General features: G+C 35.2%; 1 protein-coding gene across 1 annotated transcript in view; it reads right to left on the reverse strand.

Moving 5' to 3' along the window:
- Positions 1-3,522: 3,522 nt before the first annotated feature.
- The window catches only part of KATNBL1 (katanin regulatory subunit B1 like 1), a 55,805-nt gene continuing 33,472 nt past the window's right edge, over positions 3,523-25,855 (reverse strand). The window contains exons 2-10 of the mRNA XM_032623838.1: positions 20,360-20,490; positions 19,375-19,415; positions 17,648-17,927; positions 13,633-13,751; positions 12,882-12,932; positions 12,693-12,782; positions 12,260-12,349; positions 11,364-11,457; positions 3,523-9,622 (exon numbers count right to left, since the gene is read on the reverse strand). Coding sequence (XP_032479729.1) covers positions 9,590-9,622; positions 11,364-11,457; positions 12,260-12,349; positions 12,693-12,782; positions 12,882-12,932; positions 13,633-13,751; positions 17,648-17,927; positions 19,375-19,415; positions 20,360-20,476 — 915 coding nt within the window. The 5' untranslated portion in view covers positions 20,477-20,490 and the 3' untranslated portion in view covers positions 3,523-9,589. The remainder of the gene's footprint in view (positions 9,623-11,363; positions 11,458-12,259; positions 12,350-12,692; positions 12,783-12,881; positions 12,933-13,632; positions 13,752-17,647; positions 17,928-19,374; positions 19,416-20,359; positions 20,491-25,855) is intronic.

Raw genomic sequence — 25,855 nt, forward strand, 5'->3', positions numbered from 1 at the left:
TTGTTGAACGTTGAACCAAATGTTTCTTTGGTATTTGTAAACATTTTGTTTATAGTGGTTGTGTACATATATTTCTAAACTATCAGTGTTACAATTTACTTAGATCACTACTAATAAATATTACTAGTATGTATTTGAGGAAGCTATTCCTTCCATATAGTCAGCTGTTGCTTTTTACTTAAAAGAGGTGGAAAAGAATGATCAAGAGGTAAAAGTAGCAGACATGAAACTCACACATGTGATTTGACAAATGGGGGTGGGCCAGCTGCTACAAGCAGCTCATGGAAGCTGTGTATATTTTATAAATATCTTTTAATTAAAGTATTTGATTTCAAAGATATAATGCAGTTCCTCAAATACACTAGTCAACAGCTGAATTAACATGTAAAAAAAAAGCACTAAGCTGTGTCATTTAAACACAAATCTTATAACTGAGTCCTCCCGTATCGACTTGTATTTGCAAGGAATTAATAGGTCCTACTACCTCATAAAAGCGGAAAAAGAAAGTCATTATTTTCATTTAGTTCAAATTGCAAAAGTGTATCATTTGTCCAAGAAAATCTTAAGTATATGGTTTCATACTTTTCTAAAACATTAGCTACTCTCTTGAAGATTACACAAACACATGTTGATTATTATAACTATAGTTTTCCCTATTTAAATCCAAACTTACGTCAATATTTAAATAATAAAATTTATAGGAAATTACTTTAAATAATTTGACCAATCTATAATTTCTAGTTATCATGAGAAACTTTTTTTTTTTTTTTTTTTTGCGGTACGCGGGCCTCCCACTGTTTTGGCCTCTCCTGTCGCGGAGTACAGGCTCCGGACGCGCAGGCTCAGCGGCTGTGGCTCACGGGCCCAGCCACACCGCGGCATGCGGGATCTTCCCGGACCGGGGCACGAACCCGTGTCCCCTGTATCGGCAGGCGGACTCCCAACCACTGTGCCACCAGGGAAGCCCCCCATGAGAAACTTTTAAAGCAAACTTTTGCTATTTCATAGTTTGAAGACTTGTAGAATGAAGTCATTATACACAATAATCTAACTACATTCTGACTAAGCAGAAATTACTGATTAAATTATTAGACTAAGGCAACAATAACATGGACCTGAATCAATATTCCTTTTTTTTTTTTTTTTTTCCACGGGCCCAGCCGCTCCGCGGCATGTGGGATCCTCCCAGACCGGGGCATGAACCCGTGTCGCCTACATCGACAGGCGGACTCTCAACCACTGTGCCACCAGGGAAGCCCGGCCCTGAATCAATATTATCAGACATTTTTTTTTTTTTTTTTTTTTTTGCGGTACTTGGGCCTCTCACTGTTGTGGCGTCTCCCGTTGCGGAGCACAGGCTCCGGACCCGCAGGCTCAGCGGCCATGGCTCACGGGCCCAGCCGCTCCGCGGCACGTGGGATCCTCCCGGACCGGGGCGCGAACCCGTGTCCCCTGCATCGGCAGGCGGACTCTCAACCACTGCGCCACCAGGGAAGCCCTATCAGACATTCTTGAAAGCCTAACATGTTAGGTTTGTTTCAGTTGCTATCCAGTCACCTTTAAAAATTGTCTTTATTTTAAAAAGCTCATAAATGACAAAATGTTATATTCGAATGTTCAAAAATTATTAATTAGAAGGGTACTAAATAATTTTCTATTGATCTCTTTTGCTGTTAATTGGCTTTAAAAGTGCCAAGTCGAAGAAAACAAAACTATACTAGGTTAAATCACCAACAACGTTTCAAAACTATACTAGGTTAAATCACCAATAACTTTTCAAATAATGTGGAGAATAAAATTTTATTGCTGTTCTTTAAAACAAACATTTAAATGGCTCTTTGTGAAAGCAAGCCAATATAAAGTGTGATCTTGCGAGTTGATGAAGACTAAGGAATTTCACCTAGTTAGCAGTGTAAACACACTAAACCATTACTGGAGACTGTTCATTCAATAAAAGTCATTTATGTGTCCATTTGTAAGAAACCCTCCCTCCCTTTACTCTGCATAAAGATATAATAATCTTTATGGTTGATCACAGCAGAGGATAATAGGTTGATCCTAGGCATAGGGTAATATTCACATTATATATATATGTGTGTATGTATAATTAACTAGCTTTACCTACCTCTGTTCCTACTCACCATTAATTTTTTCTCCATTTCCAGCATTAAGTGATTTTCTTCCTGGACAGAGTGCAATGATTACTTTTTATTTAAGAATACAGAATCTAACGAACAATTATTTAGGCAGAAGAGAAAATTATTCACTTAGAAGTACCTCATTAGATGGACTCTTTGTCAAAAATGTTTTAAGAGAGAGTCAGGTTATTTGGAATTGATTTATTTGGATAGGGCTGAATCTTAAATATCAAATCTTAGTTCTATACTGACTCAACATTTATAGTACTGCTTAATGTTATGTCAGTTTCATAAATAAGGACTAAACTACTATTTATTCAGAAAATTAAGTTTGATGGCTAGGGGAAATACACTACAGTAGAAGTTGAAATTTTGAAATTTTGTTCCAAAATACTTAGAATCATTTAAACAAACCTATGTTTCTTTTCAAAATACAGAAAATTATATTCTTTTTCCTTATAAGCTCCCTTCCTAAAATAAAATTTTTTAAAAAGTACATAATGATTAGTAATGGTCAAACAAAACAGAATCCTATAGTAAAAATTCTTCAAAGGTAATTCTCAAATATTTTTTCACCTCTTCCAATTTCCCCAAAGAAATTAATAGCTTTTAACACATAGCTTTAATAGGCAAAAAAAGTTTTTCAGTTACCTTCAAGCTTTTCCAGGATATGGAAAGTAGGAAACAATATACCAAACATCAGTATGTAGAGTATGAATCCATTTGCATTAAAAATATGCATACATATGGAATAAAATCTGGAAAGATAGACACAGTGGTTCCTCTCTAGGTGGATGAGATTGTGGGTATTTAATTTTCTTCTTTTTCTTATTCTATTTTCAAAAGTAAGTATGAACTACCATTGTAATTTAAAAAGGAACTAATAGAAAAAAAACCTCACGATTCTCAGCTGTTTTAAGATAAAAGCAGAAGAGAAACACAAAACATCAATTCCAGGAAAATTTATGTATTTTACGCATTACATGAAAATACCTTAATTTTGAACTTTATAGATGGTCCTTACTTGCGTGGGTCTTGTGTGGAGTGTAAAACCATACCATAGAGAAATAAATGTAACGTCTTTTAAGAATCAACCATGGGTCTTCCCTGGTGGTGCAGTGGTTGAGAGTCTGCCTGCCAATGCAGGGGACACGGGTTCGAGCCCTGGTCTGGGAGGATCCCATATGCCGTGCAGCAACTGGGCCCGTGAGCCACAATTACTGAGCCTCCGCTTCTGGAGCCTGTGCTCCGTAACAAGAGAGGCCGCGACAGTGAGAGGCCCGCGCACTGCGATGAAGAGTAGCCCCCGCTCACCACAACTAGAGAAAGCCCTTGCACAGAAACGAGACCCAACACAGCCAAAAATAAATTAAAAAAAGAAACACATTTTAGCTAAGGTTGTATTTTGTTGCAGCATGAACATTTATAAACCAATTTCATAAAACAAAAAAGCAAGAGAAGAAAATTGGATATTTTGATTCTATAACTACTCATTTTTAGCTGCTATGCTATCGCACAATAGCTTTGGACTACTAAATTACTTCCTCCCACAGTGTATGCCCAAAGATGCCACACCCTTGCATTTTTATTCCTAAGAATTAAATGCCTACTACTGGTAGGCTAGGTAAATGCTAGGTACTGGGGATATGACAGAGAACACAGACCCTGGCCTCATAAAGCTATCAGTCTACCTGGGAAGACAGATGGTAAGCAATTACAATACACTACATAGAGTTAAAAACAGGGTTGAGGTGAAAGACTTGTGGCAGAGTCCTCTAACAGCTGAAGAGGCTTCAGAGAAGTCTCCGAGAAATACTGTGTTTAAGCTAAGACCTGAAGGCTAAGAACATGATAAATGGGTGAACTTTGGGAGAAGAGTGTTCAGGCAAACAACCCTTGCAGAGGAAGTGTAATGTTTTTCAGAAACTGAAACAAGTTCATTCTAGCTAGAGCATCGGGAGGGGAAGGGAGAAAGGTGGCAGTCGAGATTGTAAACGATACTGTTTAGACTCTCTCCTAAGTGGCCTTAAGGAGTGACACAGTAAAAATTTGTGCTCTATAGACTATTCTGGGGGAGCATGTGTGGAGAATAGGTTGTAGGGATGTGGGACGAATGCCAGAGAGGGAAGTCAGGAGGCTGCTGGAATAATGTGGACTAAGTAATGGCAGAAGTGGAGGGATACGGCAAAATGAGAGAAATTTAGGGGGCTGTACCAACAGGATGTGATGAGCGATTTGGAGATGATTCAAAGATGACTCATGGGGTTGTGGCTTGATAATTGTTGATATTAGGAATACTCAATGAGAATGGAAATCCAACACCCAGACACAACACTTTTATCTCCCTGAGTGGTGGCAGGAGAGGGGGTTGGTGGCAGGTTCGGGGCAAGGGAGTGGAGGTGGAGAATGAGGTCAATTCTGGATACACTTTATTTAGGATGTCTACAAGATAATCCCAGTGGATGTTTCCAGTAGGCAATTGGATATATAGTGTATGCGCTGAGTTGGGTTTAGAGCAAGATATACATTTGAGAATGATAAACATACAATTCAGTGTTTTCTCAACCTTAAAAAAAAAAAGATCCATGCCTATTTGATCAGTCAAAAAATGACCTCCCTTCTGTTCCCCAAATGAGAACAATTAATGTGGATGACAAAGGACGCCATGGGAATAAACAATGTTTTTTTCAGGGAAATGGTAGAGGGAGAAAAGAACCTAAGAAAGAACCTTGAAGAATACCTATGTCTAAGGGAGAGGCGGTGTGGGGGGGGCTTTCAAGAGATTGAAAAGTGAACTGGTTTCTCCCCTTCACTGATTTCTTGTCATCTATATTCTAAGTAAGGGGAAAGGAATCTGGATGGCAAAGCGGGGGAAGATAAGCATCTTCTAAACCTTTTGTAAGCTTTGGAACCTACCTAAAAGGAAGGTTGTTAACTTGCATTTCTCTTGCTGTCGTTGGGCCTAAGCTACATGTGTACAGAGGAACCAGCAGGCTACTGCAGGGCAAATGAGAGGTGATGCAGGTCCTCATTCACTGGTTCAACTAATTCATGCAGAGGTCTAATGAAGTTTTTACATTTCTCTCTCTTTCTCCTCCTTCCCCTTTCTTTTTCAAATGAAAGTAGAAAAGTAAATGGATGCAAATTCTGCTCCTGACTTCTGGAAAGTGAAGTCTAATTCCAATCCAGGCCCCATGTTGCAAGTTTGGTTAATAAATGCAATACAGTAATTCTAGAAGCTAGTAATTGTAGCAATTCAGTGTATCCCAGGACTCTCACTCTAGCTGGATCAACTCTTCTGAGCTTTTGTATAAATCCATAGTGTCACAACCGTCTTGGCCAGGTCCCGGACCTTTAAAAAAAAAAATCCTGGTTTAAATCTGAATGAAAATACAGAATACTATAAAGCACAGAACTTGAACACAACATACATTTGGGGGCTGACTCCTTATCTAGACTCATGGCATCTACCAACAGAAAACTTCTTCGTAGTTCAGAGAATAGTAATTCTGTATATCAAAGAATATATAATAAGCATTGCTATAAAAAATACTGGCAGCTGTGGGGCTGCCCTTTCACAGAACTACTGGTACACAGTAACTATGTCTTTTCATGTTTTATGATTAATTATAGTCTATAAGAGAAAATACTGTGGCATATATTTGTATTTGTACTTAATTTTTACTGAAGTTTGATTTTAGCATTTACTGTTAAGTCAATGATCTGACCCAGAGAAAATTATGATGACTACAATATTCTATATATTAAGTACAGCATTGGAAAATGTACTCAGTATCCTGGTTTTATGATATGCAGTATTTATTTTTATTGTTATACTTGGTGCTGTTATTGAATCAATCAAATTATATTACAAATTAGAACCATACAGTGTTTAAGGATGAACTTTTTATTCTATGTGCCTGTTACAGAATGAAAAAGGAGGGGGAAGAGTGTGTCACAAAGTTCTATGACAATTTCCATAGCTAGAAGAATTAAAAATTAAGGGAGAAAGAATAACATAGGAGTAAATACCTACCAATAAATGTCCAGCAATACTATTTTCATCTGAAAATAATCTAGAAAATAAAAGTCTGTGTTGAAAGATAAGTAGTGTATCCAAATAGATCACTCCAGTTGAGTCAGCTGCTTGTGATTCTATTTTTTTTTCTTTAAATCAACAAAGGCAATTGACATTACCATTTTGTTCTTAAATAGGAAGAAAAAAAACTGGGAATGACCCACCAAAATATTAACATAAATTTTGTTTTTTCAAACTCCTTGACTAACTTAAGTAACTAAATAAACATTTAGATATAATTTCTATTATCAGCATTTAATAGCTAATAATTATTACTCAAATTAGTTTTCCATTGATAGTAATTATATCAACAACTTGCCAAATATAGAAATGTTCTAAGTTTGAGAGAAAACTATTTCAAAGTCCAGATATATAGCTTTGAACCCACACAAGGATTTTTAAGGTTAGGACATGACATGTACCAAGTATGTTTAGGGGCATTAGGATTTACTTCCTCAGTAGCCCTTAGAGTTCAGTGCTGATATTAATGATCCCTCAAAGTAGATATAGATATTTATATCCAAATTCTCATACTTCAGGATTCATGTAAATAATGTATGTCAATTACTTTTGAAATTACTGCCAAAAGATAGTTTTAAAAACCATCTGACAAGGCTTGCTTCTTAACTTTTAACTTTTATTCTGAACACTCATAAAACCATTTACTGTATCTCTAGAAGAAGCAAATTACTTGATTATAACCCTCTACCATCTCAAAAAACTACCTGTCCCTGGACTTGCAAAGTTAGAAAGTCACGAACAGAAAACTGAAGAAGGTAGAAGAGGTAGAAAGGCATAGAGACCTTGGGTAGTCCTTCAGTTATACTGCTTAGCAACACAGCAACAAAAGAGCGATGACAGACAGCAATTGTCCTAATCTAGGTCAATACAACAGCCAAAATACTTTGTAAACACTTTCTTTGGCTCTTTCTGGAGATCAACACTGTTCTAATTAAACAGCATGAGAAGGGCTTGATAACAACATAAGAGTTCATCAATATTTACTTATCCAACACCTTTTATCCAAGAATCTTAAAATCAGCTAATACTAATCATAACTCAGTAACTGAGAGAGGTAGGTACTAAGGTAAACTGCAAAGGCCAAGAACAGAAATTGGGAGTGTGTGCCATTGAATAATATTTGTGAGCTAAAGACTGCTGCCTTATATGGCTCTGAGTATGTAAAAAGAAGTATTATCTACTCTCCTTTAACAAACCCAAACTCAGCATTAACAGGATAATACCTTTTTTTTTTTTTTTACTATGTTTCATTTGTATTTGTACCTAATTTTTACTGAAGTTTGATTAAGTTTTATTTTCAGAGGACAATGTTTAGTCATTGAACTTACCCAGAGAAAACTATATTGACACAGAATTTTAGATATTACATTATTTTTAATATTACTTTAAATATTAAAGTCTATAGTATCCCATGTGCCAATTATTAGAGTTATCTTTCCATTTGAGGTGAAGGGTTTGTGTTATGCTATACACACCATCTTCCTTGTGACCAAGAGTGAATTTGTGAGATGGATACCTAAGAGAAGGTGCAGTCTGTAGCCATGAATAGTTCTGTGTATGTGTGTACAGTTAACAAACACCTAAAAGGATTGAACTCTTGTCCTTAGCCTCATTAGCACCATGCACCAACTGCGTTGACTGGTTGAAACTCTTAGATAAGAGAGTGCAAACTAAAAGGAATAGGAACAAAGGAGGGTTGTATTTCATCATCTTAAGGTTTCACAGAGATGACACAGGTTTACAATACAAATTCCCATCTCCTGAAAAATGACTTCTTAAATAACTCTCAAAACTCAGAAGTGCAGTAATCTGAAATTATTCTAATCTAAAAACTTTAGAGAATAACCAGTTACTACAATTGATGTTCACTGTAAGGAATACATAGCTATACAAAATATAGCTACACAAAAATAGAACTCAGTGAAAAAATAACACGTTTTAAAGCAAGAAAGATGCTTGTTTTGGATTCATATCAGTAGTGGCTAATTGGATAAATGTTAAAGATTTACATTCAAGTGCTGGAAGGATTACTGCACAGAAATTCAATTACTCAAAATCTTTGCTCAGACGCCTCTCACGCTTATTAAAGATGAGATGATGTATGAACCACCAAGAGTGGCATTTAACCCCAGCCACTTTCAAGATAATGCATACAGCTGTTAAGACATTCCAGAATGTTAAGACATTCACTGATACTAAGAGTGGTATTAAAAAAAAAAAGACCTCATACAGTCTGCTGGCATTTCATACCAAACTTTGGAGGAGGTAGTAAAGTGTTGGAATTTAAAATACAAGGTCAGCACTAAGTGTAAACAATTCTAAAGCATTGTATGCAATTCTTTAAACATATGTAGTGAAAAAAAAATCAGAATTCATATAAAATCAGAATTTAAAAAAGCAAAAAATAGAAATTTTAGTGAATTTACTCAAATGAAGAAAACTTAAATGATACAGAACTGAAAATATTAGAAATCTATATACAATAAAAAGTGAATATAAATTAGCCAACTCCATGGACATTTCCAGTTAAGCATTCATACAAATACACAGTCACCTTTTTCTTATGTATGGGAATAAGACATACACATACGACATGATGATTCTGGCAAAAAAAATAAATCAGAGATACTAAAAATATTCTCAAGTTTTAAGAATGGTGTGGAATAAGTTTAAACAACAACATTCTACATGAATGGAAACCCCTGATTTAATTCCATGATTTTATCATGCCAGAATCATGGTTGGTTTTAATTTTCTTAAACAGATATTGGTATCATACACATTGGCTTATTAATAATTAAGGCATTCTGCATACACAGTATCTCAGTGTGAACAAAAAACTTTTAGTATTGATTATCTGCTATGGTTTAAACTTTCAAAGTCTTTTCAACATAAGAAAATAGTAGCTGCACACATTTAAGTGTTTTCTTATAAAACACAATCTTAAAAAAAGTAATGATGATTGGTCTTTATAATTCCTAGTAATAAGTCCTGTCTTATTTTTCACATAGTATAAATTATATTCTTATGCAGGATTGCATTAAGACCCAGTAGTTCTTAAACAATGTTACCAAATAACCATATAAATCCCAAATTGCAGCAAAGGTGAACAATCTTCATAGTGCACTTTCACCTCACTGAAGTTGAAGCTGCTCCTTTTGGATATTTTTCCACTTCAATGTGAAGTAGATCCTTAGCGTTTCATTGGTGGTCTCATTATGTGGCTTTTTAAAGGAAAAAATGGTTTTGATTTCTTCCACAGTTCAGAGTTCTCAGTTGAGACATTTTTGGGGAAATCATATAGTCCAGGGGTGTTTTGAATAACCAAATGCTATTTAGCAGATGAAGTCTCTCAATGCAACTGTAATAAATAAGCATCTACATCCTTAGAGAATAAAACAAAAACATTTCATTAGCCAGTACTGTAAATACAACACATACACACACCCCATTTTCTTCTCCCTTTTGGTCACTAGCTTTGCCTGTTTCCCTTTGTGACCTTTTGAGGGCAAAAGATTTGTCTTACTCAACATTTTATCTGCACTTTTGTAGCACACAGCATGTGCTCAATAAGTGTTTGCAAAGTGCTTAGTGAATGTTTTAGTTTCTGTGATCAAACAACTCTGCTTTTATAGAGTAAGTAAGATCATTACATCATTCACGGCAACTCCTTCAGTGCTATATAAACTGTAGACCAGCTTGAGGATAGCCGTTCTGATTTCTACCCTCAAAAAATTGCATTGAGGGTTTAATATTGTAAAAGAGGTTTTATCACAGCTTAAGGAACTTCATAGATCTTTTAATCACTCAATATTGTTTGCAATAATAAATACAGTATCTTAAGGTTATGTTCACAATAAAGCTTCTCCCTTTATAAAAAATTACAATTGAAAGCAAATTTCTAAGGAAACAAATTTTCAGTTCTACTACTAAGAAGACAAGGCACTTCCAGAAAAAGGTGATATATCATGTATTCTATTTTCTGTCAACTTTTACTTCATTTTCCCTCCTATTATCAAAAGAACAATTAAAATTGTAACAATAAAAAAACTTCAGGAAATTGATTTCCATTCATAACATTTTCATCATTAAGAATTCTACACAGGGCTTCCCTGGTGGTGCAGTGGTTGAGAGTCCACCTGCTGATGCAGGGGACATGGGTTCGTGCCCCGGTCCGGGAAGATCCCACATGCCGCAGAGCGGCTGGGCCCGTGGGCCATGGCCACTGGGCCTGCAACAGGAGAGGCCACAACAGTGAGAGGCCCGCGTACAGCAAAAAAAAAAAAAAAAAAGAATTCTACACAGTGGTAACACACTTGCTTGATACATCATTATACTTCCTCTCATGAAGGTTATTTCAAGAAGAATTTTATAAGTCCAAGACATAAATCCTCTTATTGACATCATTATGCTTCCTTTCATGAAGTATTCCAAGAAGAATTTTATAAGTCAGTCCAAGACATAAATATAAATATTGTATATTTTTAAACCAAAGAAAGTTTTTATATTTCTGGCTAGTACATAATTATTAGCTAATTATTAGCAGTATGCCCAATACAAGGGTGGAAATATTTCTTAACACTGATTTTTTTCCTGCAGTTATGTTTTAATTACCAAAACTATTTTGGAGTTTAAATATTAAAATCCAAAATAACAATGTACCTTTTCCTTTGAGACAAGCAAATCAAGCAAAAGAACGATGTCAAATTCATACTGTGATTTGAGCAATTTAACTTTCCCAAAAAAGCATGACATTAGCAAAAGCCAAGTAAAAATACCCCCAAACTGATTATGTTCCTCACCCCTTGCTTCCTGAGTAGCACTGTCTTTTCAGTTGCCTTTTTAACCTGGGTTCTTAACCTTTTTTCAAATATTTTCCTCTAATTGGAGCTACCTACTACCACATTATTTCTGTGGCTGTATCTGAAACACATTCAATGACTAATTCCTGTATTCCTTGTCAAAGTCATATTCATATCCAGAGGACCTTAAGCGTTTATAAATATGAAACTGACTTTAGACGTTATTAGAGTAGTACTGAACTGGACATTTGAAAGAGTTTGTTTATGAATGTATAATACTATTACATTATGTCTAATTTTTAATTAAGCTTAAATATAGATTACCTTGGCTATATTACCAGTATATCCTGGAACCAAAGTAAGATGGTTTTCCTGTTCCCACAATCCACTTAATTGTTGTTTTAAAATCTGAATATTTCTAGGAGAAAAAAAGAAGAAAAAATGCAAATATAGTAAGATATGGACTTTGGTAGTAAATAAACTTAATGAAAACAGCTTTAAAATTTTCAAGTATTTTTCAGGATACAATACCATTTGAAGTCAAGCAAATCTTTAAACTAGTACATGTCAATCATGGAAATTAAAGGTTACTTAGTTGTTAAAGGAAGTAAGAAAACAACAGGCATTTGGAACATTCAGACAGTCGAGTATGAAGTGGGAAAGTGGGAAAATTCTGAGAGCCTAGAAAGCAAATTATGGATTTAAAGGAAACTGTTGGGAGATTTTTTTTTTTGTAATTTCATGATAATCTGGCTCATTTGGTAGAATACCCACACATTTTCACATCAAGGCAATACTCAAATTATGATTATAATACAGTTTTTAGAAGTGTAATCATCCACACTGGACTCCCATGTTAATGTCTGGGAGCCAAAGGACCCCACAGGATGACTCCATTCCTGTGCCTCAATCTTATTCCACTACAAGCCATCTCTTTTTCTCTCTCTCACTCCTTTCTAATGGATATAAGGGTTAAACCACTGCTGTGCTTTTGCCTCCCCAAATGAAGGGTAGGATTCTGCCAGAACAATATATACAGGGGGTTACTGGGCTCTGGAATTCAACTTTTCACATATGAACAGTATCCCAATTTAATATTTCTCTGAAAATGAAGAGAGTATTACATACTGATAATCATGAAATAAAATTCTCAACTAGCTTAATCAAGCTGCTTTTCCTGAAAAAAAACTTTATTAGTATGAGTTTAAAGGTATACTCACCCATCATTTATAATTTCTGTTTTGGATGATAGTTCTGACCACCACCTTTTTATGACTGCTTGAAGCCAGTTTAAACCAACTATTATATATCTGAAATGACATTTCATTACAAAATTCAAGTGTTTTCATCCAAGAAGCCTTTAGAAAAGATGACACTCTACCCCCTTCAAAAAACACATACACACTTATCTTTCCCTTTTAAAAAATTTATTTCACTACTTTCACAAAACTATACTTTATGTAACATATTTATAGACAGTTTTATAATTGTTCTCTAGTCATTCCATATTCTTTTCCTAATTGGACTATAAGCTCCTGGAAAACAGAAACCATGTATGTCTCATGGAGCTCAGTCTACCACTATGCACTTATAAGGCACAAGATCAAGGATGTTAAAAGAGAAAAAAGAATTGAGATTCAGATTAGCACTTACTCTTCAAATTTGCTTTTAAGTAGTGACTTTACTAGAGGCAACAAGTCTACACAGCAGCCAAGTGAGATGTATTGTTTTTCCTCCTGTAAACTAAAGTAAATAAATACTAAGTTATAAAGTTATAAAATTATGAACAGGTCATCATTTGTCCTTTAAATGTACTTTTTTTCTGAAAAATATTCTTTATACCTATTGGTGAGCACAGGAAGGCAATCCACCACAACTCCAAGGTCTTCTATCCTGTGGGAACAAAATTGCCTAGATAGCTGATTTCCTTATTTATTTATTTTCATATTATAACCTTCACACTGCTTTTGAGAAATTTACTCATTCAACAAATGATCTGAGTGTCTATGATGAGTCAGTTGTTAGGGATACAGCCGTGAACAAAGAAATAGGGCTTGTATTTCAATATGTGTGTGAGTGTGGGAGGAGGTGGAGAGGGCAGGGACAGACCATAAACAAGTGAAATATATAAAGCATGTTGATGGTGGTAAGGGCTATGGAGAAAAATAAAATGGGAAAGAAGGATAGGGAGTGAAGAAACACGTATTTTTAAATAAGGTAGTCAAGGAAGGCCTCACCAAGGTAATGTTTGAGGAGACTTAAATACAGTGAGGAAGGTAATGGTTAAAAATTTCACTCAAATGGGATTTTTAAAAGGTTGATTTTCCCATAATGGTATCTCTTAGTTTTATAGATAAGAATCTTAATCAGAGAAGGTAACAGCTTTGTTCAATCTGATGAAACAGATGGTTTTCTGTATTTTGATAATAGATAAATAGACTGAAGATAAATGTAATTTAAACCATACTGCTACTACTGAAGCTAAACATAGGAAGTTCAAAATTTTAGCCAGTATAACATAAAAAAGAGGCACTTCTACATAATACATTGGAAATTACTTTTACTAAACAAAACCATAAAGGGTCACACTTACCTCACCAAATAAGCTACAAGTTCACTTATACTTCTCTTTCTCCAGAAAGTTAAAGCTACATTCAATCTCAAATTCCTGCTGAACAAAACCTGTGTCATTGTTTCATGGTCCTGAGAAACCTGAAAGGCAGGAATCTAATTAAGATATGACATGAAACCATTTTTTTCAATTAAATTATTCTGGTAGACATATTTTAAAATTAGGCAAAGATGACTCCTTTTACTGGCCCACAAAAAGGAATATTGCAGTGAACACAGTAAACAAATGATTTGAATAAATTTAGGACGTGTTTATTTTTTATCAATACTTTTTCTTATTTGCTACCATTTTCCTTTTAAATCTCAATAGTTCATAGAATAAATTATTTTTACTCACCTAAAAACCTAGGATTTAATTTATAATGTGTATTAAATAAAAAGGTAAACATATAGGCTAGTCATTAGCAACTGAATAGCATGAGTAGGGAACCACAGAAATTAAGTTTTGTGACAAGTATTTAAATTCATTCATTTTTTTCTGTATAATTAAGGTAATATATTCCTGTTGTAAAAAGTTCAAGTAGCACAAAACTTTATAAAATAAAAAGTGAATATTCTCTACTTGCCCACAAAAACAACTAACATTACTCAGGAGTAATCACAGTTAACAGACTGGTAAGTATCTTTCAAACCACTTTCTAGACAAAGACAAATTAGGTAGATATAAAATTAAAATATTCTAATATCTATATTTTTGAAAACTTTGTTTTTTCACACACATTATGAAGATTTTTCAACGTCAAAACATAGATTAGTCTCATTTTTAAAAAACAATTACATATTCTCCAGTCTTTATGTATCATAATTTTAGATTGATTCTAGTTTTTCCCTATTAAAACTGTGCATCAATGAACATCCTTATGTATATAAATACGTGCACTTGTACAAAACCTTCTGTAGGATTAATTTTAGAACTGGAACAGCTAGATCCAATTTTTTTCAATAACAGATTAAGATATAATTCACATACCCATTTTGAATGTACAATTCAGTAACTTTTAGTATATACATTCACAGAGTTGTGCGAGCACCACCATAATGAATTTTAGAACCTTTTCGTCACTCCCAAAAGAAACTCTGGACTCCATTCTCCCCTCTCTACAGTTCCTCACAACGATTAATCTACTTTCTGTCCCTGTGACTTTACCTAATTTGGACGGTTCACATAAATTGAATCATACAATATGTGGCCTTTTTTTGTGTGTGGCTTCTTTCACATAGCATGATGTGTGAAAGACCAAGATTTATATACAGTGTAGCATATTGGTGTTTTACTCCTTTTTAATGATCAAATAATATTCTATTGTATGGAATATGACACTTTATTTACCCATAGTCCGTTGATGGACATTTGGATTGTTTCCACTTTTGGCTATTATAAAATGTTATAAGCATCTGTTCATAAATATCTGTGTGGACTTATGTTTTCAATTCTCTGGGTATATACCTAGGAGTGCAACTGTCGGGTGAAAAGGTTATGTATATTTGAACTTTGACAAAATAATATAGCATCACTTTTAAATTTAGGTTTTTAGAGCAGGCACTAGTCAATCAGGAAAAACGTCTGAAACAACAAAAGAACAATCAATAAACCCATTATTTAAGTGTGAGGTTAATGCAGGTTTGTGAAAAGTAGTGAAATGGCAGCAAGGTTAAAGGAAGCCCTTGAAAAAATGCCACACTGCAGCACTAATACAAATGTGAAACTGCAGCTTTAAGGCATTTTCACTGAGAATGTTTATTCCCTCAGTTCAACTGAAGAACCAACCTAGGTCCCAATCTAGGCCAGATTTCTGGACTATATAATCACATGTTCTTTTCCTCCAGGGTATGTAGTTTCTTTGATTTTCTGATCTGTGTTGGCCTCATCACTTCTAGAACTACATGAAAGTAGGGGTAGTGTCTGTTATTCACCCACCAATCCATTTCTCAGAGCCTGCAGAATGCACTGCACAGCAGGGAGCAATCAATAAATATTTGTGAATGACTTACTATGACAGTGATCCTCTGTAACACTAAGGTTTAGGTACCTGTAGGTATCCTATTCTCCAGGGCTCATAAAATTCACTATTAAATTCTCCTTGCTCCCTCTTTTCTCACAGATACCATACACACTTCCTTCATCTCTCCTAGCATTACTAACTTTCTATTACTCCAGAATCTTTTCTTTTGGCCTCCCTGAGCAGCTTTCGGGATCTTAGTTCCCTGACCAGGGATCGAACCCAGTCCCACGTCAGTAAAAGCGGCAAGTCCTAACCACTGGACCACCAGGGAACTCCCCCAGGATCTTATTTACACAGGAACACTTCCAATGGCAAATGGAATCTTTGCATCATCTCATTATGGTTTTAGTTAATAACACTTTGTTTTCTACCTTTCTTTTGTATTATTTACTTGTAATTATTATCCTGCATATGATGCTCATTTTCATTCATCTACATACTTATGACCATTTAAATATAAAAAGATTCTTTTTTTGCTTGTATGCCACAGAAAATGCTTTTCAAACTGTCATGCCAGATAGAAACAATACTAAGTTTACCAAGTCATAGTTAAAGAAATTAAGGTAAATTTAATCAATGTAATGTTATGTATCTATTAATTATATAATATCTTTGTATGGTGACAGATGGTAACTAGACTTATTGTGGTGATCATTTTGAAATGTACAGAAATATCAAATCACTACACTGTGCACCAGGAACTAACATAGTGTTGTAGGTCTATTATACATCAAAACAAACAAATAAACAAACTCACAAAAAAAGAGATCAGATTTGTGGTTACCAGAGGCAGGGCGTGGCTGAGGGGAAATCGGAGTAAGACAGTCAAAAGGTACAAACTTCTAGCTATAAGATAAATAAGCACTAGGGATGTAATGTACAACTTGGTAAATATAATTAACACTGCTGTATTTTATATATAAAAGCTGTTAAGAGAGTAAATCCTAAGAGTTCTCATTACAAGGAAAAAATTTTTTTTCCATTTTTAAAATTTTGTATCTATATATGATGGATGTTCACTAAACTTAATGTGGTAATCATTTCATGATGTAGTTAAGTCAAACCATTATGTGTATACCTTAAACTTTTAAAATGCTGTATGTCAATTATATCTCAATAAAACTGGAAGGGAAAAAATTGTAGAAGTGTTATTTTAATTACATGGAAAAATATTCAAATTTATTAAACACAAAAATCAAATTATCAAACAATATGGAGAAAAAATACACATCAAAAATGTAATACTCTTATTTACAAATGTTGAAATTACAGATAATTTTTTCCTTTGGATTTATTTTCTATAACATATACAATAAACATGCAATAATTATTATTGTAAACTCGTCGTGTTTATAAATTTTAACAAACCATTCTTTCAAATAACCATTAAAAAAATGGTTTTCCTGAGGTATAATTTACATACCATAAAACTCACACATATTTAAATACGTAATTCAATGATTTTTAATAAATCTATGGAGTTGTGCAACCATCATCACAGTCCAGTTTTAGAACATTTCTACCACCCAAAACAATGCCTGTGAACCTGTTCAAACAACTAACTTTGCCTGAGCCAGAAGAACAGCAAAACTAAGCAGGTTTGCCTTAAAAAACTTTCCAATGGCAATTTTGAGAGCCCAGCAAAATGTGCCTGGATAACTGGCTTTTGTGGTTCACTTGTTAGGCAAGGTTTCTTCTTTTCCTTTTCTTTAAGTCTCTACTGGCCAACTTTCCATTCTGGATATTTACAGCAGCTTGTTAATCATTTCATTCTATCTCAGATATCACTAACTTGGAAAAATGGAATAAACAACTGATTCAAATTTAATTAATCTAGAAAATTGTCTCAGGGAGTTACAGTCTCTCAAATAGTCTGAATTCAATCAGCAGTGAACTATTTTGCTAATAGACTATGGCAAAGGAAAAAGCCAGTATTAAAACAGGAATAAAGTTAAGCTTATATAAATGACTTACCTCAGAAAAAAACCCACTATATTTTGATGATGGGCTTTCTGTCTGTGAAGAACCAGAATCACTGGGGCTAACCAGATATGGTCGACTACCCTGCCGCACTTGCTCAGGGAGGCGGCCTGCACAAGCCAGCTCATTCTCTTTATTTGCCATGTCACAGCCCCCGCTGTTGGGGGACTGCTTTTTTCTGTAGCAAGGATTTTGAAAAGGATGATGAACTTTCTTTCTGTGACAGATCACCTTACGTAGTTTATCTGGGCTTTTCACAGCTTGTCCAACTGTTCTGTAAGAAGAATGGATTTTCTTAAATGAAAAAGAACCATATGAAAACCTTTAAAAGTTTTTAAAGAGAAAGATTTAGTAGGCCACATTTTGTGATCACAATCCACTAAAATTAGAAGTAAGCAGAATAATTTTTTTAAATCTTAACTCTCAGATTGAAGAGGAAAATAAAAGGGAAATTATAAACCATCTGGAAAAAAATGAAAAGGATGGTACTTTATACCAAAAGAGTAAAAAAAAAATGAAGAAGCATAATAACTAGATGCTTTTAAAATGAAATACTACAGGGCATTCAGGAAGTATGAAAATTTTAACAATTTCCATTCACCTAATCTTTTTCTAACAAAGTGATAGAATAAGTGAGCAAGTTTGAATATTTTAATTTGAATCAGGCAAGTCTGAATATATATTTTAATATAAAAGAGAACACTTATTTCGATTAAGCTGAAGTACATTTAATTTGTTTGAATAAGATAAAATACTACTAAGCACATCTCATGGTTTACTATAATGGTTCTCAAATGTTCTGACCTCAGGATGCTTTGCACTCTTAAAAATTATTGAGGTCTCAGAAGAATTTTTTTTATGTGGGCAATATCTACAGATATTTGATGAATCAGAAACTAAAACAGAAAATTTGTTAATTAATTTTAAAGATGATAAACTCGGGGGAATTCCTGGTGGTCCAGTGGTTAAGACTCCACACTTCCACTGCTGAGGGCATGGGTTCAATCCCTGGTCGGGGCTAAGATCCCACATGCCTCAGAGCACAGCCAAAAAAAGAAAAAGAAAAAGATAAACTCATTACATACTACATAGAATATATTTTTTTAAATCCTTTATTTTCCAAAACAAACAAACAAAAAATATAGTGAGAAGAATAGCACTGTTTTGCATTTGTGCAAAATCTCTAATATCTGGTTTAACAGAAGACAGCTGGATCCTCATATCTGCTTCTGCATTCCATATATTGTGATATCAAGTATCATGTAGCTGCTGGAAAAACTCTACTGTACACTTGTAAGAGAGTGGAAATGAAGACGGTAAATAATGTCTTAATATTGTTATGAAGATAGTTTTGACCTCACAAACTCATTGAAAGGCCTTTGGGACCTCCAGGGTCCACAGATCACCCACTTTGAGAACCAGTGGTTTAGTAGAAAGCACCTTTGGAGTGTGGCAGATCTGACAGTAAATGCCGCTTTTACCACCTTCTGGATGTACAATCCTAAAGAAATCACAAGTCTTTAGTTTTACTCATCAACTGTTTGGGGTAATGATACCTATCTAATATTGATATGTTTAGCACAGTACCTGGCACAAAGGAGTTGTTCGACAATAAATTAATATTATTATACTAAAAGACAATACTTCCCCCCCCCCCCATTTTCACTCTTACCCAGTTTTCAATATTTGCTGTTTCCCACAAACTTTAAAGAAGCTCTTACCTAGTTATGTAAGCAGCCAACTGTTTTGGAGATTTCTTAACCTGAAAAATAAAAGTAGATAGTTGCAGCATATTTAAGTTCCTTAACAAAGCTATGTAAACTTTGTGATTAATGTCAACAAGTCTGAAATTGAACTATTAAATTTTTCAGATTAAAGCTCTTACTGTACTGATGCTGTACTCTCAATCATTGGTTACAACAACATTGTATGTAGGTATTTTTAACAACACAACATACCCATCTGGCTAGTTTCCACGCTACTAGTCACATATTATATATACAGAGTGCTAAATAAATGAGTTGAATTTTAATATGATTTTAAGAAATTATATCAGTGCTAATGAGCCTTGCAATGGTGAACAAAAAGCATCTCTGTGATTCCTCTAAAATTAAATTAAAATATTCAAATTATACTATATCAAAACAATATACTGCCAAAAAGTTTTTAGAGCTTTTGGAATGTAGATCTCAATTATTTTATTAATTCTACTTAATTTTGGCAGATTGAGCAGAACTGTCACCCTCCCATTGTTTAAACACTTTAATAACCAGAAGTATCTATAGACTTAGCAGTTTAAATTGTATCAAACTGAATGACTGTGTCTCCCCAAAATTCCTCTGTTGAAATCCTAACCCTCAGAGTGATGGTATTAGGAAGTAAGGCTTTCAGGAGGTGATAAGGTCATAAAAGTAAAACCCCATGAATAAGATTAGTGTCCTTATAACAGAGAGCCCAGCGAATTCTCTCTCTCCCCTTCTATCATGTGAGGAAGTAGAGAAAAGCTATCTATGAAACAGGAAGTGGGCCCTCACTGGATACCAACTCTGCTAGGGCCTTGATCTTGGACTTCTCAGCCTCCAAAACTGTGAGAAATAAATTTCTGTTGTTTACGAGCCACACAGTCTATGGTATTCTGTTTGTGTAGCAGCCCAAACAGACTGAGATACTGTCTTACCCATTCCTAGAAACCATGGACTTACTTACCTCCTTCATGTTCTTATTAGTGAAATTAGAGACCCTTTTTCTAGGAACATCAATGAAATGATCTTCAATATTATTACAAAAGTTGCGTTTTTTAACATTGTGGGTTTCAGATGCCATAATCTCTTAAACACCTAGACAAAAAATAAAAATAATAAATGGAAAATACAAAAAGCAAACGAGCCTGATCCTTTCCTTAACACACATAAAAATACAACAGCTCTACGCTACATAAAAGAGGCTTACAAGTAAAGCAAAGGACATGTGGGCATACCTCATTTTATTGCACTTCACAGATATTGTGTTTTTTTGGTTTTTTTTTAACAAATTGAAAGTGTGTGGCAACTCTGCATCAAGCGAGTCTATTGGCACCATTTTTCCAACAGCATCTGTTCACTTCATGTCTGTGTCACATTTTGGTAATTCTCACAATATTTCAAACTTCTCCATTATTATATTTGTTATAACAATTTGTGATCAGGGATCTTTGATGTTACTACTGTAGTTGTTTTTGAGCACCATGAACCTTGTCCACATAAGATGGTAAACTTAACTGATAAATGTGTGTGTTCTGACTGCTCCACTGACTGGCTATTCCCCGCTCTCTCCCTCTCCTCAGATCTCCCTATTCCCTAAGACACAACAATATTGAAATTAGGTCAATGAATAACCCTACCATGGCCTCTAAGTGTTCAAGTGAAAGTAACAGTGGCAAGTCTCTCCTTTTAAGTCAAAAGATAGAAATGATTAAGCGTAGTGAGGAAGGCATGTCAAAAGAGAAAAGGCTGAAAGCTAGGCCTCTTGAACCAGTTAGGCAAGTTGTGAACGCAAAGGAAAAGTTCTTGAAGGAAATTAAAAGTGCCATTCCAGTGAACACATGAATGGTAAGGCGAAAAAGCCTCATTGCCAACATCGTGAAAGTTTTAGTGATCTGGATAGAAGATCAAACTAGCCACAACAATTCCTTAAGCCAAAACCTATTCCAGAGCAAGGCCCTAACTCTCTTTAATGAAGGTTGAGAGAGGTAAGGAAGCTGCAGAAGAAAAGTTTGAAGCTAAGAGGTTAACTCATGAGGTTTAAGGAAAGAAGCCATTTCTATAACATAAAAGTACAAAGTGAAGCAGCATGTGCTGATGTAGAAGTTGTAGCAAGTTATCCAGAAGATCTAGCTAAGATAATGAATGAAGGTGGCTACACTGAACAACAGATTTTCAATGGAGATGAAACGGCCTTCTGTTGGAAGAAGATGCCATCTGGGACTTTCATAGCTAAGAGAGAAGTCAAAGCTTGGCTTCAAAGCTTCAAAGGACAGTCTGACTCTCTTCTTAGGGGCTAATGTGGCTGATGACTTTAAGTTGAAGCCAGTGATCACTTACCATTCCCCAAATTCTAGGGCCCTTAAGAACTATGCTAAATCAACTCTACTTGAACGCTATAAATGAAACAACAAAGCCTGGATGAAAGCATATGTGTTTACAATATGGTTTACTGAAGATTTTAAGCCCACTGTTGAGACCTACTGCTCAGAAAAAAAGATTCCTTGCAAAATATTACTGCTCATTCACAATGCACCTGGTCACCCAAGAGCTCCGATGAAGATGTACAATGAGATTCATGTTATTTTTATGCCTGCTAACAGAGCATCCATTCTTCAGCCCATGGATCAAGGAGTAATTTTGACTTTCAAGTCTTATTATTTACGAAACATATTTTGTAAGGCTATAGCAGAGTAAATTGAAAAACTTCTGGAACAGATTCAACATTCTAGATGTCATTATAAACATTTGTGACTCATGGGAAAAGGTCAAAATATCAACATTAACAGGATTTTGGAAGAGTTGATTCCAACCCTAATGGATGACTTTGAGGGGTTCAAGACTTCAGTGGAGGAAGTAACTACAGATGTGGTAGAAACCGCAAGAGGACTGGAATTAGAAGTGGAGCTGGAAGATGTAACTGAATTGCTGCAGTTTCATGATAAAACTTTAACAGATGAGGAGCTGCCTTTTCTGGAGGAGCAAAGAAGATGGATTCTTGAGATGGAATCCACTCCTGGTGAAGGTGCTGTGAAAACTGTTGAAATGACGGGAAAGAATTTATATAGAATATTGCCAAACTCAGTTGATAAAGCAGCGGCAGGGTTTGAGAGGACTGACTCCAATTTTGAAAGAAGTTCTGCAGTGGGTAAAGTGCTATCAAACAGCACTGCATGCTACAGAGAAATCATTTGTGAAAGGAAGAGTCAATTGACGCAGCAAACTTCACTGCTGTCTTATTTTAAGAAACTGCCATAGCCACCCCAACTTCAGCAACCACCACCCTGATCAGTCAGCAGCCATGGACACTGAGGCAAGACCTTTCACCAGCAAAAAGATTACGACTTGCTGAAGGCTCAGATGATGGCTAGCAATTTTTAGCAATAAAGTATTTTTAAATTAAGGTATGTATTTAAACATAATGCTACTGCACACCTAACAAACTACATATAGTATAGTGTAAACATAACTTTTATATGCAATGGGAAACCAAAAAATTTGTGTGACTTGCTTTATTACGGTGGTCTGAAACCAAATCTGCAATATCTCTGAGGTATGAATGTAGTTCTAAGTTATACATTTTTAAAAAGCCTTAAACATAGAGGAAGCACAAGGCAGGGGATTCCAGTAAAGTTCTTTCTGTTCTCATTCTTAAGTTGCAACCAGTTACAATAATATGGCATGTACTTTTTGCCAACACAACATGTCAATTTCCCCATTTTCCATATCACTAGCCATGTATTATTAAAGTTTATGAAATCAGGTCTAATAGTAGTGGTATCTTGAAACTGGAATGCACAGAAGCCTAAATTTTTGGAAGCAAATCACTGGGTCGTATACAACCATAAGCAGCCAGGGGAACCAAAATCAGACTATATATATCTGACTTGTTTTATGCCCAACCTTTAAATTTTTCTTTCATTCGTGCAGCTAGCTTTCTTCCATCTTTGAAAAATATAACCCACATTCTTTTGCTCCTCCAATTATATCCAAAGGGCAGAAAACAGATGCTGCGACTTCATTTATGTAACAGAGGATGTTAGTAACTTTCCCACCTGCACTCAGGTTTCACATAGCAAATTTACTTCAGGTCATGCCCTGAAAACCAAGTTTCTCCCTCATTCTTGCTTTAAACATTTATTGAGCATTCATTATATGCCAGGCCCTGGAGTTAATGTAGATGACGGACAGAGATCCAGTTCTAAAGAATCATTTAGGAAGCTTTCTGAAAATACATCTTTCTGGGCCCTAATTTCAGACTATAACTCAGCAGTTATCAGGAAAAAAGCCCAAAGCAATTATATTTTTAAAAAGCCCCACAGGTATTTTTATCGTTTAAAAAATTTTTTTATTGAAGTACAGTTGATTTACCATGTGGAGGCAACCTCTGCTGTGCAGCAAACTGACTCAGTTATACACATAGAGACATTCTTTTTTAATATTCTTTTCCATTATGGTTTATCACAGGATATTGAGTATAGTTCCCTGTGCTACACGTTAGGACCTTGTGGTTTATCCATTCTAAATGTAATAGTTTGTATCTACCAACACCAAACTCCCAGTCCATCCCTCTCCCTCCCCGCCCCTCCCCACAGGTTTTTCTGATACACATTCTTAGTAAAAAAAAAAAAAATCTGTCTTAGAGAATTTTCCAAAAATATACACTAACACAGGAAATTCTGCAATCAATTTCAGGGTATTTTATGATTTCTTGCAGCTAATTCAGGGACAGCCCATCCACTTGTGCCCCCAGGTTACTAAACCTCTAGGATGAGACTTTTAAAAAAGTAAATAAATAATTGCAGTAATACATTAAGCACTCTGACAGAGGGGCACCCATGCAAGTCAGCAAATCTCCACTGAGGAAAAGTCTTCTAGGGCAAATAGCACATTGAGAAAATAACATGTGTAGAACTGAAAGGCATGAAGCAACATGATTTGTTTGGCAATGTAAGTAGATGCATGTGACTAGAGCTTAGGCTGGGGGTGTGCTGCAGCAGAGTGAGAAATGAGGCTGGAGAGATAGGCAGAAGCTAGATCATAAAGGGTTCTGTGCACAAGGTAAGCTTTTTTGTTTGTTTGTTTGTTTTGTCTTTGAAAGAAAGGGGGACTTTTAGTTAAAGATAATGGACTAAACACGTGCAATCACTTTTACCTTTCCCTGAAACCCTATTACAATGACAGTAAAGAAGATTTTAAAGGCATAAACCCCATAAGGGCAAAGAATAGAAGATGAAGCAATGGCAACAACATTTTGGAAACTGCAAAGCATAAGTGGTAAATGACTTAGCAGATCTGAGAAAGCAAAATCCTAAAGCATCAGTGAGGAAAGGTGAAAAGCAGAATCCCCCAAAGGTTCAGAAATTGGCAATACTGAGGACCTCAAAAAGTGGGATAAAGGTGGGCTTAAGAACAAGTACAATGAATGAATATCCATTTAAGACACAGTTAAGAGTCCTAGATTCCCTTCCTCATTTCAGTAAAAAACTGGAGTTTTATTGTATGGAAAATCTAAAACAGAGTCCTTGGGATGGGAAACACCAGGCACAAATGTGGGTGAGAGGAACATATTCTAAACAGGGCGATCAAGTGAAAGTTTACGTACTAAATGTTAAGACCTCTAACCTTCTTTCTACCACATGCCTCACAGAGGCTTGCAGCCAGGCTTAAATACTCCAGGGAAAGAGTACAGAAGATGCTTCTTTGGGAACTCTGATCAGTCCCAGAGGAAAACACACACACACACACACACACACACACACACACACACACACTCCTAAAAATACTGACATCAGTGATGGTCAAAGTCCCCAAAGAACTTTTTATACCTTGATTATGGTAGTAGTTACCTGTCACAACTCTAATAGCATGAATTTTTTTTTGTTTGCATGTAAACATCTCAATAAACCCAACTTTCAAAAAACCCTCTAGAGATAAGAACAAACTGCATCCACGAAACACAAATGAGAAAAAACAAGCTGACAAAGACTCTTGGAAATTAAAAATAGGATGTAATAAGATAGCAGAAAAACTCAATAGAAGTTGGAAAAGAAAGTTGAGGGTATCTCCTAGAACGTAGGGTAAAAAGATTTTTTAAAAGAACCTGGATTGGTTTATAGAGACCAACATTCAAATAAACAAAATTTCAGAAAGAGTACAGAAAAAAACAAAGAAGAAAGCAAAGAATTAAAAACTGTTCATGGTTGAAGGACATGAATTCCCAAACTGAAAGGGCACATTGAGGGTCAGCATTGCAAATGAAAATAGACCTACAAGGCACATCATCACATTTCAGAGCACCAGAGAAGCCAGAGAAGGGGAAAACATACAATAAACAAATAAACAAAACCCCCCTGAAATCCAAACTAAGTCACATACAAATGATAAAGGCATAGAACAATGCCTTCAAAATTCTTAGGAAACTTGAAAATTTATATCCAGACTAGTCACCACCTGAGTGCAA

The sequence above is a fragment of the Phocoena sinus genome, chromosome 2, assembly GCF_008692025.1.
Source record: "Phocoena sinus isolate mPhoSin1 chromosome 2, mPhoSin1.pri, whole genome shotgun sequence".
In the NCBI taxonomy this organism is placed as follows: Eukaryota; Metazoa; Chordata; class Mammalia; order Artiodactyla; family Phocoenidae; genus Phocoena; species Phocoena sinus.